Raw genomic sequence first — 13,313 nt, 5'->3', positions numbered from 1 at the left:
GCCGGATGGCATGGGTGGTGGAGGAGGAGGAGCATTCGATGAGGGCAACGGGGGAGGTGGAGGAGCACTTGATGAAGGTAGCGGTGGAGGTGGAGGAGCGTTGGATGCTGGTAACGGCGGTGGAGGCGGCGGAATGCTGGCCGCAGCGGGAGGAGGAGGGACGGGTCGTGAACTCGACGGTGGGAGAGGCGGAGGAGCACTGCTGGCTGGTACTTTAGGAGGCAATGGAGGGGGAGCTGGAGGAGCAGAGTGAGAGTCGTTTGCTCGAGGAGGAGGTGGTGGTGGTACAGGTCCGCGGCTGGGGGTCGGAGGAGGAAGACGCTGGCCAGAGAAGGACGGAGGGACGGAGAACTTGTGGCTAGTGTTTTCGGGTTCGATGGGTGTCTTGGCCGGTCGGGGAGGCGGAGGAGGGCCGGGTGCTGAGGCTGCCGGCGTTGAGATTGGTTTCCGCCTCGTCTGCTCAATGTGGGCGAATTTACCGGCGTCTGGCAGCGCCGGAGGTGCGTTGAACTTGGGGCGAGGAGGAGATGGCGGAGGCGGAGGACTTGCGTCTCTTCCCGACCCATCAGGTTTGCCAGATCGTCTGGGAGCAGGAGGCGGAGGAGGTGCTCCTCGTTTCGTTGACGACGACGATGATGAGACGCCTCCTGCTGGAGGAGGAGGCGGTGGTGGTGCTCGAACATTTCTCGAATCACCTCCATTCGTGGGAGGAGGTGGCGGAGGTGGGGAGGGGTTGTTCAATTTGGCCTGTTCCTCTCGCAAGAAATCGACAATAAACTCCTGGTTATCCTTGATGAAGTCATCCGTGAGACCTTTATCGGTAAGGTCCTGGCCGAAATGCTCTCTCCACAGCGGGTCAAACGCATCCAGCAAGGCAAATTGTGACGGCGCAAGGCTTCCAAAGCTCCCATTCATACTTTGCGAGGACGTCGGTGAGTGGTGAAACGAGGGCGGCGGTATGTTGGGTCTCGTCGATTCGGTGGGCGATGGTGCAGAGGAGTGACGGTGTCCAAATAAACCTCCCAACAAGCTGTGCTTATGGACGGGTTGAGAGCCTCCCCCGAAGGGCGTCGCCTTTGTAGCTCGGTTGGCATTCTTTTCTCGCTCATCCATCTTCTTCTTGAATTGTTTGGCTTCCTTTTCGTCGACGAAGCTTAACCCAGCCACGCAGTCTTCCAGCTCAAAGGTATGAAAGAAGGTGCGGTCTTGGTTGTAATTCCAGATGTCGAAGATTTCCTGGTCCCAAATGACGCCTCGGTTGGTGGGCTGTTGCAAGCGAGTCCTCATTAGTGTCATATTCGTATTGGAACGGTTACTTGCGAGCACAGCTGTTTAGTGACAAGGCATAATTGACAACATACCGAAATGTCCACCATCTTCAACCAAAAGGTGTTCCCAACAGTGTCGTTGGCCAGCACGATGGCTCCCTGTAGGCCCGTGTAGGTCCATTTTGATCGGTTCGGATATGCGACGTAGAGCCTAGCGACGGCAACAGCCTGGATCTTGTTGGACTGCTTGGGGACGAACCGCTTGACGGTGTCCTTGTCGTCGTCGTTGAGTATCGACGGCATGACGTTGGGAGGGGCGGATGCGCTCCTGTGTCGAAGCTCAAGCGGACAGCAAAGGGCGGTTCAAGGTTATTGCGGGAATAAAGGAGAGAAAACGACGAGGACTCATGTACGAAATTACTCTGTACACGTGGAATGGAGGTTGAATCGGTGGCTCTAGTCGTCCGGGGCGGGTTGTGGTTGTGGTTGGGGAAGATGCGGATGCGGATGGATGGTCGGTCGGCGTCAAGCACAAGACGGCCAGGCGGAGAGCCAGTGCGGGCTGCTTGGCTGGGCTGGGCTTGGCTTGGGTGCGACTTGGCGGCCTGGTGGAGGCAGCCGTTTAGATTGGATGTCACGACCACCTTTGACGGCTAGCAGGAGATTGTTGCGAGACGCCTTGTGAGATGGGCCAGACTTGAGCAGAAATTGATTGTCGCGGGATGAAAGTGTTGGTCGGTGATTGAGGTGAAGACGGTCGGGTCTGGAGGTTTGGGAGAGGTACCAAGTACGATAGGCTGAATGGCTTGGTGACTTTTGGCTGTACTGGAGACTCGGAGCTGAGGTCCACCGAAATTGACGTTCAATGTTGGATTCTCACTCGGGATGGCTGGACACCAGAGAGGGCCACCACGGAATACGGACCACTTGGGCTCAGAATCAACACGCCATTGTCTGCGTGTTTGCTGTCGTTCGCTCACCTTCCAGAATCTGATGGCACCGACAGCGGCGCTTCAGCCACCAAATTGACAGGCCTGACCAGACTGCTCTACTAATGGCTGTGAAGGATATTCGATCCGACACAGCCACGTCAACGGGACTCAGCGACACCAAAGCACTGGCGTCATCGCACAGTCAGGCCAGGGCGTGGAGACGGGGATCTGTCACTTGGCTAGTTGCAGGTAGCGGCAGCATCAGCAGTAACAGCTACCAGGGCCCCGGCGGAATGTGGAATAGTGGACCGTCCGTCATTCCAGAAACCAGACAAGACATGGACAAGGCAAGGCAAGGCAAGACAAGACAAGACAAGACATGGCAAGACATGGGTGGGTGTCACGACCTGATTGGGGTCACGGTTCGAGATTCGTTAAAGAGCCTTTTATAGTGTAAATCGTCAATCTCATTGCTTCATACTCTTATGCATTTATATTATCTCTCCTTTATTTGTTCAGTTCCTCCTTTCTAGCCTGGCGCTCCTCCTTGGTTCCCGCCTCCGCTGGCATATCCTTGGTCATGGCCGGGCCAGGGTGAGCTTGATGCGGAGCCATCTTGGGGTCAACGCCATGTTCAATGGGCTGGGTGGTGAATTGTTTCTCCTATGGTCTAGTTAGCACGGGGTATTCCTCTGATGACGGATGATGCGTAGGTCAGGGCTATTTTCTGACGCATCATGGCGAGTAACATACGCTCTCGGAGCTCGATGTGGCCTTTTTGACTGCTTCCTTGACCTTGTCCATGATGGTGGTTTGTGTATGTAGTCGAAGTTGATATGCGAAAGTGAAGTCGGTTGTAGGTTTCAATAGATGACGCAGGACTTTTATGCTCTATTTATGTGGAAACAGACGAAGGAGAAAACAGTTCGAAGGTGCGCATTAAGCTCCTTATGTATGAAACGAGTGCCGCGTGCCACCAAACAACTATGTTTAATGGATGACGTCGCGTTGTGAGGAACAGAGTTGTGAGGGAGGGAGGGTCGAAGTGGCGATTGGTGGTCTCCTCAGCTTGAACAGCCCAACCATGCTCGACTTTGACTTATTGCCCGAGGCGTCACCTTTTTTGGTGGGGATGACTGAGTGAAAGTTCACTGTCGTCGTGGAGCACTACGTAAGTCCTGCCTACATTTTCGCCCTGGAGCATCTGATGGTCCCAGACTCCAAATGTTGGCACAGCCAATCGGGTCAACTACCCGAGTTTCATTTCACTTCATATATCGATGGCGATTCTTCATAGTTTAGTGCGGCCACTGTTGAACCCAAAAATTGATATTTACAGTGCTGCTAAGAAAGGGAGATTGTTGTAGATGCTGATTATGTTGAAGTCATTCCACAGACATGATCAGTTGTGGCATATTGGCCAAACCACAAAACGTTAGCAAAGCACTTGGACGCGACTATTGCTGCGGCCAGCTAGACCTACCACGATAGATTCCAAGCTGAAAGCCACCCATATAAACACCTGCGAATTACTATTAATATATTATTATGAGTAGTAATCGTACCTAAATTATTGAGCATCTTAACAAATTGGTATGGTCTTAAGCATCAACCGCTGGTGCAGGTCCAACCCAGGCAATTGCCGAATGGAGGCCAAAGCGACCAACAGCCCAGAGTATCACCAACAATGTCTCAAATCATGACCACCGAACAACGACCATCATGCCACGACGGTCGCCATCACGGAAATCTCTCTGTCTCTAGTACAATATATACAGATGCCCAGGTACGTATCAAGATTTGCTGAAGCACCGTTACATCTCTCACATCTCATAAGCAAGGCACCTCTTACATACACACGTCGCAAACATGCTCGCCATCTACACTCTTGACGGCGCAATCAACGACTTCTTCAATGAACACCCCCAAGTCACCCGCAAACAATGTGATGACCTCGCTGCTTCTTTGTTCGGCGAGCCCGTACATCCTGTTCCCATTCAAGGTTCCTACAGCTACACCGTCACTGCGGGAGCCGACCAATCTTCCATTGTCCACTTTCGATCCCCAAAGTCAGAATTAAATGAGCAGGTCCGCAACATGGCTATAGGCATTCATGGACCGCTAGTTCCTTCTGCATCCTGTCATGGAACAATTGGGGAGCTCCAATCCCAGCTTTTCGTCTATGCTTTGAACAAAATTCCTGGCAGGGTTTACATTGAAGCACAATCACAGTATCAAGTTGCGGTTGGTCCCACGTCGGAGTCTTCTCCGCAGCATGCCAATACCGTAGCTGACCTTGCAAGGTATGAGACGAAGAGAAATATACTGTCTTGTATACTAGTTAACGCTGTCACAGATACTATGCTCGTTCCTGGAACAAGAGACAGACTCTCTCCACTGATACCCTTCAAGCTATACACAATAACTACCAACAAAAGTTTCAGCTTCTCTCAGAAAACCTCCCCCCTCGATTCACCAGAAACTTGCGATACGTGATCAACGGTCTGCCACTGCTCTTCACAGAAAAGTACCCCCTGGTCCTCAACCACGGAGAAATTAGTGCGTTGAAAATCCTCACTGACCCCCCTACCGGTCATATCACTGGAATTGTTGGCTGGTCTGAGGCCAAAGTCCTCCCATTTGGCATGGATTTATGGGGTCTCGAGAATGTGCTGGGGTACATGAACTCCACGGGCTGGCATTATCACAGCAATCATTTAGCCTTGCGAGACTTATTTTGGGAGACGTTTCGAAAGGAAGCTATTGATGTGGGCTCAAATATAGATGTTATTGATATTGCGAGAATGGCTGGCATATTTCTACGTTATGGGTTGAGGAAGTTGAGTGGCGCGGGCGAAACGGTTGTGCTGGGCGCGGAGCACACGGCTTTTAGGTACATCGAGGCATTCTGTGCTGATGAAGAGTGACTCACTTGTTCTGACGGAGCAATGTGAAGAGGTTGTTTTCTTTCTTCTTATTTTTATTTTATTCAAGTTGTCGTCAATTGAAAAGAAGGTGTTCTTTATCCTAGCTATCCCCATGTAAGTGGCTACACCTGAGTTGGGCAAGCTTACTTCTCGTACGTGACTTGCACTGGTGCAGACGTAGTGAGATAGGCATACAGAGTGAAATCAGGCTATGTCCAAGCATTGACAATGTATATCCCAGTTTGACAAAATATACACCAACTTGTACTAAACTGCAACAAGGTACAGGATGCCCACAGTATCAGAACCGCCTCTTGGGTGAAGTGAAGTTGTATAAGAGGCGTGCAGAGTATGTCTGTATTCCACTTCAAATTTTTAAACATTTTTGTTTATATATACCAGTAATTATATCAAGTCGTCATTTTTGACTCGTAGAGATGCCAGGGCATGCCATGTAGAAGCATCAGTATGTATAAGTCAACGACCGGACCGACCACCCTTCTGTGACTCTTGGCCCTGACTCTCTGGTAAATTTGATTGCTGAGCAATTGTCACAACAGATCTCGCCTCGGCGGTGTCGTTGAGCCACATAGCAAGTCGAGTGCACGTGAGCCGTTTAGATCCTGTTTCGGCCGTTGTATAGGCATCTTTAACCCTATGACAACATAAGTCTCGAGTGAACAACATCAAGAAAGATAAGAGCGTCTGACCTATTCACAGCAGTAGCGTTGACATGCTTAGATGCTGATGAGTTGTTGTCCATGTTGAGGATGCGACGAGGTCTGGTGTAAGTGGGTGGGAACAGTAGAGACGAAAAGACTAAATGGCAGTACAACGTACAGCTGGGAAAGAAGTATAGAATCATTTACGTATGGTCTTCACAAACAGAACATGATACACAGAGCAAAGGAGATGATATTTATATTTACTTGGGAGACTGGCGGGATGTAAGGCGACGAGTCTATAGGAAATGGTACAAGGACTACATGATTTATTTCTCCCACAGCTCGCAACGGCGGAAAAGAAATGAATTGAATCCGCAGCCGCACAGAAAGCGAACCAGACCCCTGTTGACATGGGGTCTGGTTCGCTTTCAGGGGGTGGTTCACAGCATTCTCAACAATTGTATGATTGACCTTTTGACGAGGTGTGGTTGGTCCAAGGCTGGCCGGTAGTAAACCTGTCATGCAGTTGCCAGGCACTGGGATCAATGAACAGCCGGTGATCCCTGCTGGCTGGTGCAGCCTGGCTCTCAGTGGGCTACAAGATAAAATAACCGCAGCTGCGGGCAGGACAAGAAAAGTTCAATGTTTGAAGTCAAATGCAGGGAATCGGTGAAGATCCTGACGAATGGGTCCAAAGGTCAACCGTCTGGTTGGTGGATCTGGGGGTGTCTGGGGGTGTCTGGGGGTGTCTGCCGTACAGACTCAACTTTAATCCTGCATGCTGGGCTGAAGCCAGTGCAGCAGAGGTCAAACAGAACTGGCTGGGTCTGGTTGCACGAACAGGACCCATGTGGTGAGCAACGTCTCATACTTAAGTACCAAGGTAACTTACCGGGGAAGCCCATCTGGAAAGTGACCAAGGGGGTCGTTTGCCATGAATGTTGAATGTTGCCTCAAGTTGACGTGTGCCACTTCAAATGCCGCCACATGCAGGCACTGAGGTCAGTCAAGTCCAACTTGGAGAACTTGCAGTCAGTCAAGTCCAACTTGGAGAACTTGCAGTCGTTCACCAGTCCAACTTAAGGGCAAGAAGGACTTGACTTGACCGGGAATCCAGGCAATTCGGCCTGGTAACCAAAGTCAAGGATACATCTACGTACCTAGGTACTGTACCTCAGCACTTCATATGTCCAACTACTAGGTACACCACATCTCTGGCGCTTCATTCTGTTTTCCCAAATACTTTAACCCATCGCGTGCAGGGAGGGGTGAAGGGACATGACATGGGCGTAAGAGTAAGTCGATCCTCATACATGCTTTGTACGACGCCAAAATGCAAAATGGACATCAACTTCACCCAGCATTCGACTTAACTAAAGTTCAAAACGGAGCGGACGGTCATGTGCAGCAAAACTCCGTGTCGACCACAGCCATAACCCCAGGGGCAGGTACGAGGGACATGGAGGTCAATGGTCAAGTGGGAACATTGAACCACCAGCATGGGCCCCGGCTCCGACTCCATAATTCGTGCATGCCGGCTCATCCACACCCCCCGGATGCCGCCACGGAGGTCTGTTCTCTGTTCCGTTGAACACATGCATCCTGGACGATGAGTGAAGCGTTTGATCTCGACTCGGTCAAGACGGAGTAGTGCTCCGTACTTAGGTACATTGATCAGGGACACCAGACGGACCGACCAGACAGTGTGGCGTTGGAAGGGCCAGGCTGCATGGGCAGACCCACTTATCTTCTGTGGCCATCATCATCAGCTACAACTTTGACTTCACGTTCCGGTCCATCTCAGCACCATCAGCAAACAATCCTCCTCCCAACTTCAACTCAACTCGCTGCACCTGACTTCGCCCACCATTGTCCGCATGTCTGGAAGCAATGGTGCTCAGCCGGTTAAGCTCTCCTTACCCCTGGTATGCCCTGCTGCACTCTCCATTCCCCTCCATTGGCTATAATGCCAGCTCTCTCTGACCCATGCGCCGCAGGAGTATCAGCAGCACCTCTTCCAAGAGTTGCGCACAGAAGATGAGCTCGTCGTGCTCGCCCGTGGCTTGGGATTGATGCGCCTCGTCACAAACCTGCTTCATTCATATGACGCAGCTGGAAATAATCTGATAGTCATTGTAGGCGCTGAGGACCGTGAAAATGGATGGATTGGCGAGGCACTGGCCGAGCACGCCGCCATTAGTGCTGCCCCCAAAGCCCGTGGTCTCACCGTGGTGAATACTGATTTCCAAAGCGTTGGTGCACGGGAAAAGATGTATGCTGGAGGTGGCATATTCAGCATCACGTCACGTATTCTGGTCGTTGACCTTCTCACCGGCCTCCTGGATCCAGAGTCTATAACTGGCATGGTCGTGCTTCACGCTGATCGAGTCATCGCCACTGCACTCGAGGCCTTTATCCTCAGAGTCTATCGCCAGAAGAACAAGATTGGATTTTTAAAAGCCTTTGCCGACAATCCAGACCCCTTTACTACGGGGTTCTCGCCCCTGTCAACAATGATGCGAAATTTGTTCTTGAAAAAGGCGTCTCTGTGGCCGAGATTCCACGTCACCGTGGCGCAATCCCTTGAAGGGAAGAAGAAAGCCGAAGTCATCGAGTTGGAAGTCCCCATGACGGATTCAATGAAGGACATTCAAAATGCAATCATGGAATGTGTCGAGGTCAGCATTCACGAGCTGAAAAAGGGCAACTCTGGCCTGGAAATGGATGACTGGAATCTCGATAGTGCCTTGATGAAGAACTTTGATGTCATGGTACGGCGACAGCTAGATCCCAACTGGCATCGGGTAAGCTGGAAAACAAAGCAAATCGTAAACGACCTGACGGTGCTGCGAGGTCTCCTGACGTCGGTCCTGGCTTACGATGCCGTGTCATTTCTGCAGCATCTTGACACAATCCATGCTGCTCATTCACCTCCACCAGGATCAACGAGGCAAAATCAATCGCCATGGCTGTTTTTGGATGCTGCACAAACCATATTTGACACCGCACGGAGGAGGGTATACTCGGCCAGTGCAAAATCAATCTCGCAAAGCGGCGATAACATTGACTCCTTGCGACCAGTTCTCGAAGAACTGCCAAAGTGGGCACTACTTGCTGAAGTGCTTGAAGAGATTGACAGAGACCTATACTTTGAGCCGCCTGCCAGAGACGACTCTAACGGCACAATCTTGATCATGTGCTCCAATACCGACACCTGCAGACAACTCCGGGACTACTTGCAAACAATGCATGTGAAGCCCAGAGTCACACAGCCGAAACCCGCCGTAAAGGACGATGATGCAGAAGAAGAAGATGCCCACAAACCGTCAGCAGCATTCATGCTGAGAAGGCGTCTACGCAGCTACCTGACCTGGAAGAGACAATTTGCCCAAGTCAGCGCAACCCTCTTCTCCGAGAATCAAAAGGCTCTCAACAGTGCAGCCGACTCTCGTCCCGGCCACGGAGGCATGGGTCGCGGCAAACCACCGACCAACAAGCGCAGACGAGTCCGCGGCGGAGGTAACATTGGTGTCTCTGCCGGAAGAACAGAAACGGGCATCATTGCACAGTACTTTGAGAAGCCAGGCGAGGTGGCTGATCTCATGGCCGAAGTCCAAATCACCGAAGAAGAAGCACAGCAAAAGGATGACATTATCGCCGACCCGCTCGACGACATGGACGACTACTACCAGCTCTACGAAATGCAAGACTTGATTGTGGTGCACGCCTATGACGGCGACCAAGACGAGCACGTCCTCGAAGAAGTCAAGCCGCGATACATCATCATGTACGAACCAGACGCGTCCTTCATCAGAAGAGTAGAAGTGTACCGCTCGTCGCACAATGACAGAAACGTCCGCGTATACTTCATGTATTACGGCGGCTCCGTCGAAGAACAGCGCTACCTGTCCTCCGTGCGTCGAGAAAAAGACGCCTTCACCAAGCTCATCAAGGAACGAGCAAGCATGTCCCTCGTCATAACCGTCGATCCTCACGGCATTGAAGACCCGCAAGAGGCATTCCTCCGCACAGTCAACACCAGAATCGCAGGCGGCGGCCGACTAGCTGCCACAGCGCAACCACCCCGCGTGGTAGTCGACGTTCGAGAGTTCCGTTCCTCACTGCCATCCCTCCTCCACGGACGATCCATCATCATTGTCCCCTGTATGCTCACAGTCGGCGACTACATCCTTTCGCCCAACATTTGCGTCGAGCGCAAATCCATCAGCGATCTCATCTCCTCCTTCAAAGACGGCCGTCTGTACACGCAAGCCGAGACTATGTTCCAGCACTACAAGTCGCCCATGCTACTCATTGAATTCGACCAAAATAAATCATTTACACTCGAGCCATTTGCCGATCTGTCCGGCAGTCTAAGCAGCGTTGCCCCCACAAACGTCTCCTCCGATCTACAATCAAAACTAGTCCTCTTGACACTCGCATTTCCCAAACTCCGCATAATTTGGTCCTCGTCGCCGTTTCAAACCGCCGAAATATTCGAGAGCCTCAAAGCGCAGGAAGATGAGCCGGATCCAATTGCCGCCGTGCAAGCAGGTCTAGACAAGGACATGAAAGCCGAGGAACAGGCATTCAACCAGGAACCGCAAGAAATGCTCGCCATCGTTCCTGGCATCACACCCAAGAACATCAAGAACATTGTCTTGGAAACAGAGAACATCAAAGAAGTGGCAAACATGTCAGTCAAGGAACTAGAACCCATGGTTGGAAACGTCGCGGGCAAAGCTATCCACGGATTTTTCAACCGCAATGTCATGGACGAAGACGAGTAGACATATTAACAATATCAAGTAAAGATACCCATTAAAATTCGTAACTTAGGGTATAACGTGTAAAGCTCGTATCTCGGGTATCACTCTCCCATCTATCCCCAACATCAGACATAGATGCACTACACCCTACTCCTCCTCATTCCGCCATGCCTAGTCCCATGCGCGCCCCCTCTCCGTCCGCAATATCCACACGTCAAGAATCGGACAATAATGCCACAGAAAGAGACTACTCCGCTGATAATAGCTTGGAGTATGCCGCCAATGCCACTTATCACTGCCATGATGCAGCTGCCTATGGTGGCGAGAGCAGATTTAATCTAAAAAGTGTTAGACGGCTTTCACCTGTAGTTTTCATGGAGTTGTAGAAAATACGTACGCAGGAAAGTACACCGCCCATTGTGAAATGTGAATATAGGTAAATGTTGTTGTTTGTGGATGCAGCAAGTGGCAGTGACGGTGTCTGTTCTTTACTTTATATTTATGTTGATTTTTTAATCGTGTTCCAGTGCCTGACGTCAACTTGGCAGCAATGCCGGTGCATTCGCTCCGGTGCCGTCCAAAATGGGAAGTGTACCACTAAACCAGGGGTGTGGCTGACCAGTTAGCAAGCCTCATTTCGCGAGGAAGCTTGTTTTGGGAAGTGCAGATCAGATCATGGATCATGGGGCGGCTAATAATGACGCCAGAGACTTGACAGGTAACGGCTTGCAGTTTTATTTGGCTGCATGATATTTTATGCCGTTTCGGCAGATGGTAGTGACGTCAGGATTTATAAATTGGCAAGTCATTTTTTGACATGGACATGTACAGTATTATCATTAGGAGATTCTTCTAGAAATCCATTGCGCTCATGGTATACATACACGTAGAGGAGGTAAACCCGATGCAAGCCCGCTGAAAGGCAGGCAGGCAAAAACACAGAAAAAAGGAACAACGCCATCTATATGCTGTACACGTACACCATCGTACAACTAAGCCTTCCAAAATGTAAGCCAGGTCCGCCGCGCTGCCATAGCCTTTTGCATATGCGCACGACGCAGCATCTCTCTGTTCCTAGAGTCGAGGAGACCGAGCGCGCTATCGTCGCCGTACTGGTACTGATAGGGGTACTGGTTGCTCCGCGGGACGTGTGGCCGCTCGTTGCGCATCATCTTGATGCGCTGCACCTTGCGTAGCTTGATGAGGCCGTACCAGCAGACGAGGATGGAGGCGACGCTAGATATGCCCGTTACGGCGCCGAAGCCCCAGTTTGTGTCCTCGATAAAGTTCTCCAAGTTCATGCCGTACAAGCCAGCGAGGAACGTGCCCATGGCGAGTCCAAGTGTGCCGACGCTGAATTTGAGATCCAAAAGCATAAGGGCATTTCGGTTGGCGTCGAGAATGGCACGGACACTAGAAAATGTTAGCAACGGCGCACACTGTCCAAAATAAAGACAATTTCCACATACATTTCCTCCGTGTTCCTGATTCCAGACACCAGGTTGCCCGCCTCTTGTACAATTTCGTCGGTGAGTTTGTGATACGACTCTAGTAGCATTTCTACTTCGGTGTGGTCGTCCAATCCTCTGTATAGGTCGTGCGTCTTTTCTGTCAAATACATGGCGGCCAGATCATCGTCCGCCTCGAGAAGTTCTTCGATTGCGTCTCGAACAAGTTTGGCCTTTTGCTCAAACGTGCTCACTCTTTTGGACAGGATGAGCAGAATTCGCAGCTTATCTCGGTCGATATCGTCTTCCAGCTCGCTCAAGATGCGCATAACTGGTTCGCGCACCGCCTCAAAATCGGCTTCCATTTCCGACGTCACAGACGTCAGGACGGCTTCGAGGGCACGGAACTCGTACGGCAGGCCATTAGAACCCTGTGTCGTCTTTTGCTGTAGTTTTCCCTGTAAATCGTACATAAATGCAGATTGAGGATACGACGTCTTTGAGCCGTATACATCAAAGAGCAGAACGCGGTCGTGCTTGATCAGCACCTTTAAGTGCAGCAGGTTGAGGAGAATCGCAGAGGGGCGGATAAGAATGTGCGGTAAGTTGGACGAGTCGATTTTCCGTAGATCTCGAGGGTTAAGTCCAAACTGACAACTGTTAGGCGTCCCATTTATTCGAACATTCAAGTGTGAATCGTACCTTTGCAATCAGCTCCGTCTTTTTAAACTCCCCGTCCACTAGAATAACCTTGCCATTTTCATCCACTTCTGTGCATCGCAGCCGGGGCTCTAAAGCGGCTTTGGCTGCCAGAGCCCGGCGACTGGTAAACATGGACGAGCCGTGTTCATACTCGTCATGACCTCCTGGCAGGTCGTCTGGCTTCAGTAGTTTAGCCCCCTTCTTGGCACTCGTTCCCCAAAGCCTCTCCTGCCATGTAGGTTCGTTGCCTGGCTTCGATTCGAATAGCTTACGCCCAGTGGCTGTGGTGCAAAATCCAAGCTTGGTCGACTTTGCTGGCAGTCCCAGTCCACGTCGGACGGGGTTAGCTCCCGGCGAGAGGCCAGTAACCGCACGGCGTTGGCAACTTAAGATGTTGAGTGATCTGGAGCCCCCGACATTCAAGCTGCCTGATATACGACCTCGTCTACAGGCTCGCGCGCCGGTGGCTAAAGAGGCATTCGCGCTGCCGTGGGCCAAGAAAGCGGCATCGGATTGGGATTTCAGGAAGCGAAGCAGACTGCGGGACGGGACGGGTGACCGTAAAGGTAAAGCCGGCTGCATGGCGAGTTGATCTAGCAGCA

At 51.3% G+C, this 13,313-nt stretch overlaps 5 protein-coding genes across 5 annotated transcripts in view; 2 read left to right on the top strand and 3 right to left on the bottom strand.

Annotated features, from left to right (window-relative positions):
• VFPPC_04796 (EVH1 protein) overlaps positions 1-1,571 on the bottom strand; it is a gene marked incomplete at both ends in the record, with an annotated part of 2,020 nt that extends 449 nt beyond the window's left edge. Inside the window, 2 exons of the mRNA XM_018284081.1 lie at positions 50-1,266; positions 1,362-1,571. Of these exons, the coding sequence (XP_018145422.1) occupies positions 50-1,266; positions 1,362-1,571 (1,427 nt within the window). The remainder of the gene's footprint in view (positions 1-49; positions 1,267-1,361) is intronic.
• A 1,136-nt stretch (positions 1,572-2,707) lies between these two features.
• VFPPC_13702 (hypothetical protein) lies at positions 2,708-3,004 on the bottom strand (the record flags this gene model as incomplete). The annotated part of the gene is made up of 2 exons (XM_018291475.1): positions 2,708-2,863; positions 2,954-3,004. The coding sequence occupies 2 exons, from the start codon at positions 3,002-3,004 to the stop codon at positions 2,708-2,710; spliced, it is 207 nt and encodes a 68-aa protein (XP_018145421.1).
• Positions 3,005-4,069: 1,065 nt separating this feature from the next.
• On the top strand, positions 4,070-5,127 carry VFPPC_04795 (kinase-like protein; the record flags this gene model as incomplete). Its single annotated transcript, XM_018284080.1, has 2 exons — positions 4,070-4,503; positions 4,557-5,127. The coding sequence occupies 2 exons, from the start codon at positions 4,070-4,072 to the stop codon at positions 5,125-5,127; spliced, it is 1,005 nt and encodes a 334-aa protein (XP_018145420.1).
• A 2,542-nt stretch (positions 5,128-7,669) lies between these two features.
• VFPPC_04794 (DNA repair protein RAD1) lies at positions 7,670-10,582 on the top strand (the record flags this gene model as incomplete). Its single annotated transcript, XM_018284079.1, has 2 exons — positions 7,670-7,717; positions 7,790-10,582. 2 exons carry the CDS (start codon positions 7,670-7,672, stop codon positions 10,580-10,582), a joined length of 2,841 nt encoding a protein of 946 aa, XP_018145419.1.
• Positions 10,583-11,553: 971 nt separating this feature from the next.
• On the bottom strand, positions 11,554-13,293 carry VFPPC_04793 (inner membrane magnesium transporter MRS2; the record flags this gene model as incomplete). Its single annotated transcript, XM_018284078.1, has 3 exons — positions 11,554-11,974; positions 12,031-12,659; positions 12,712-13,293. 3 exons carry the CDS (start codon positions 13,291-13,293, stop codon positions 11,554-11,556), a joined length of 1,632 nt encoding a protein of 543 aa, XP_018145418.1.
• Positions 13,294-13,313: the final 20 nt, after the last annotated feature.

This window comes from Pochonia chlamydosporia, chromosome 3 (genome assembly GCF_001653235.2).
Source record: "Pochonia chlamydosporia 170 chromosome 3, whole genome shotgun sequence".
Taxonomy (NCBI): domain Eukaryota; kingdom Fungi; phylum Ascomycota; class Sordariomycetes; order Hypocreales; family Clavicipitaceae; genus Pochonia; species Pochonia chlamydosporia.
The sequence above is the reverse complement of the archived record's forward strand: the minus strand, read 5'-3'. Positions and strand labels throughout refer to the sequence as shown.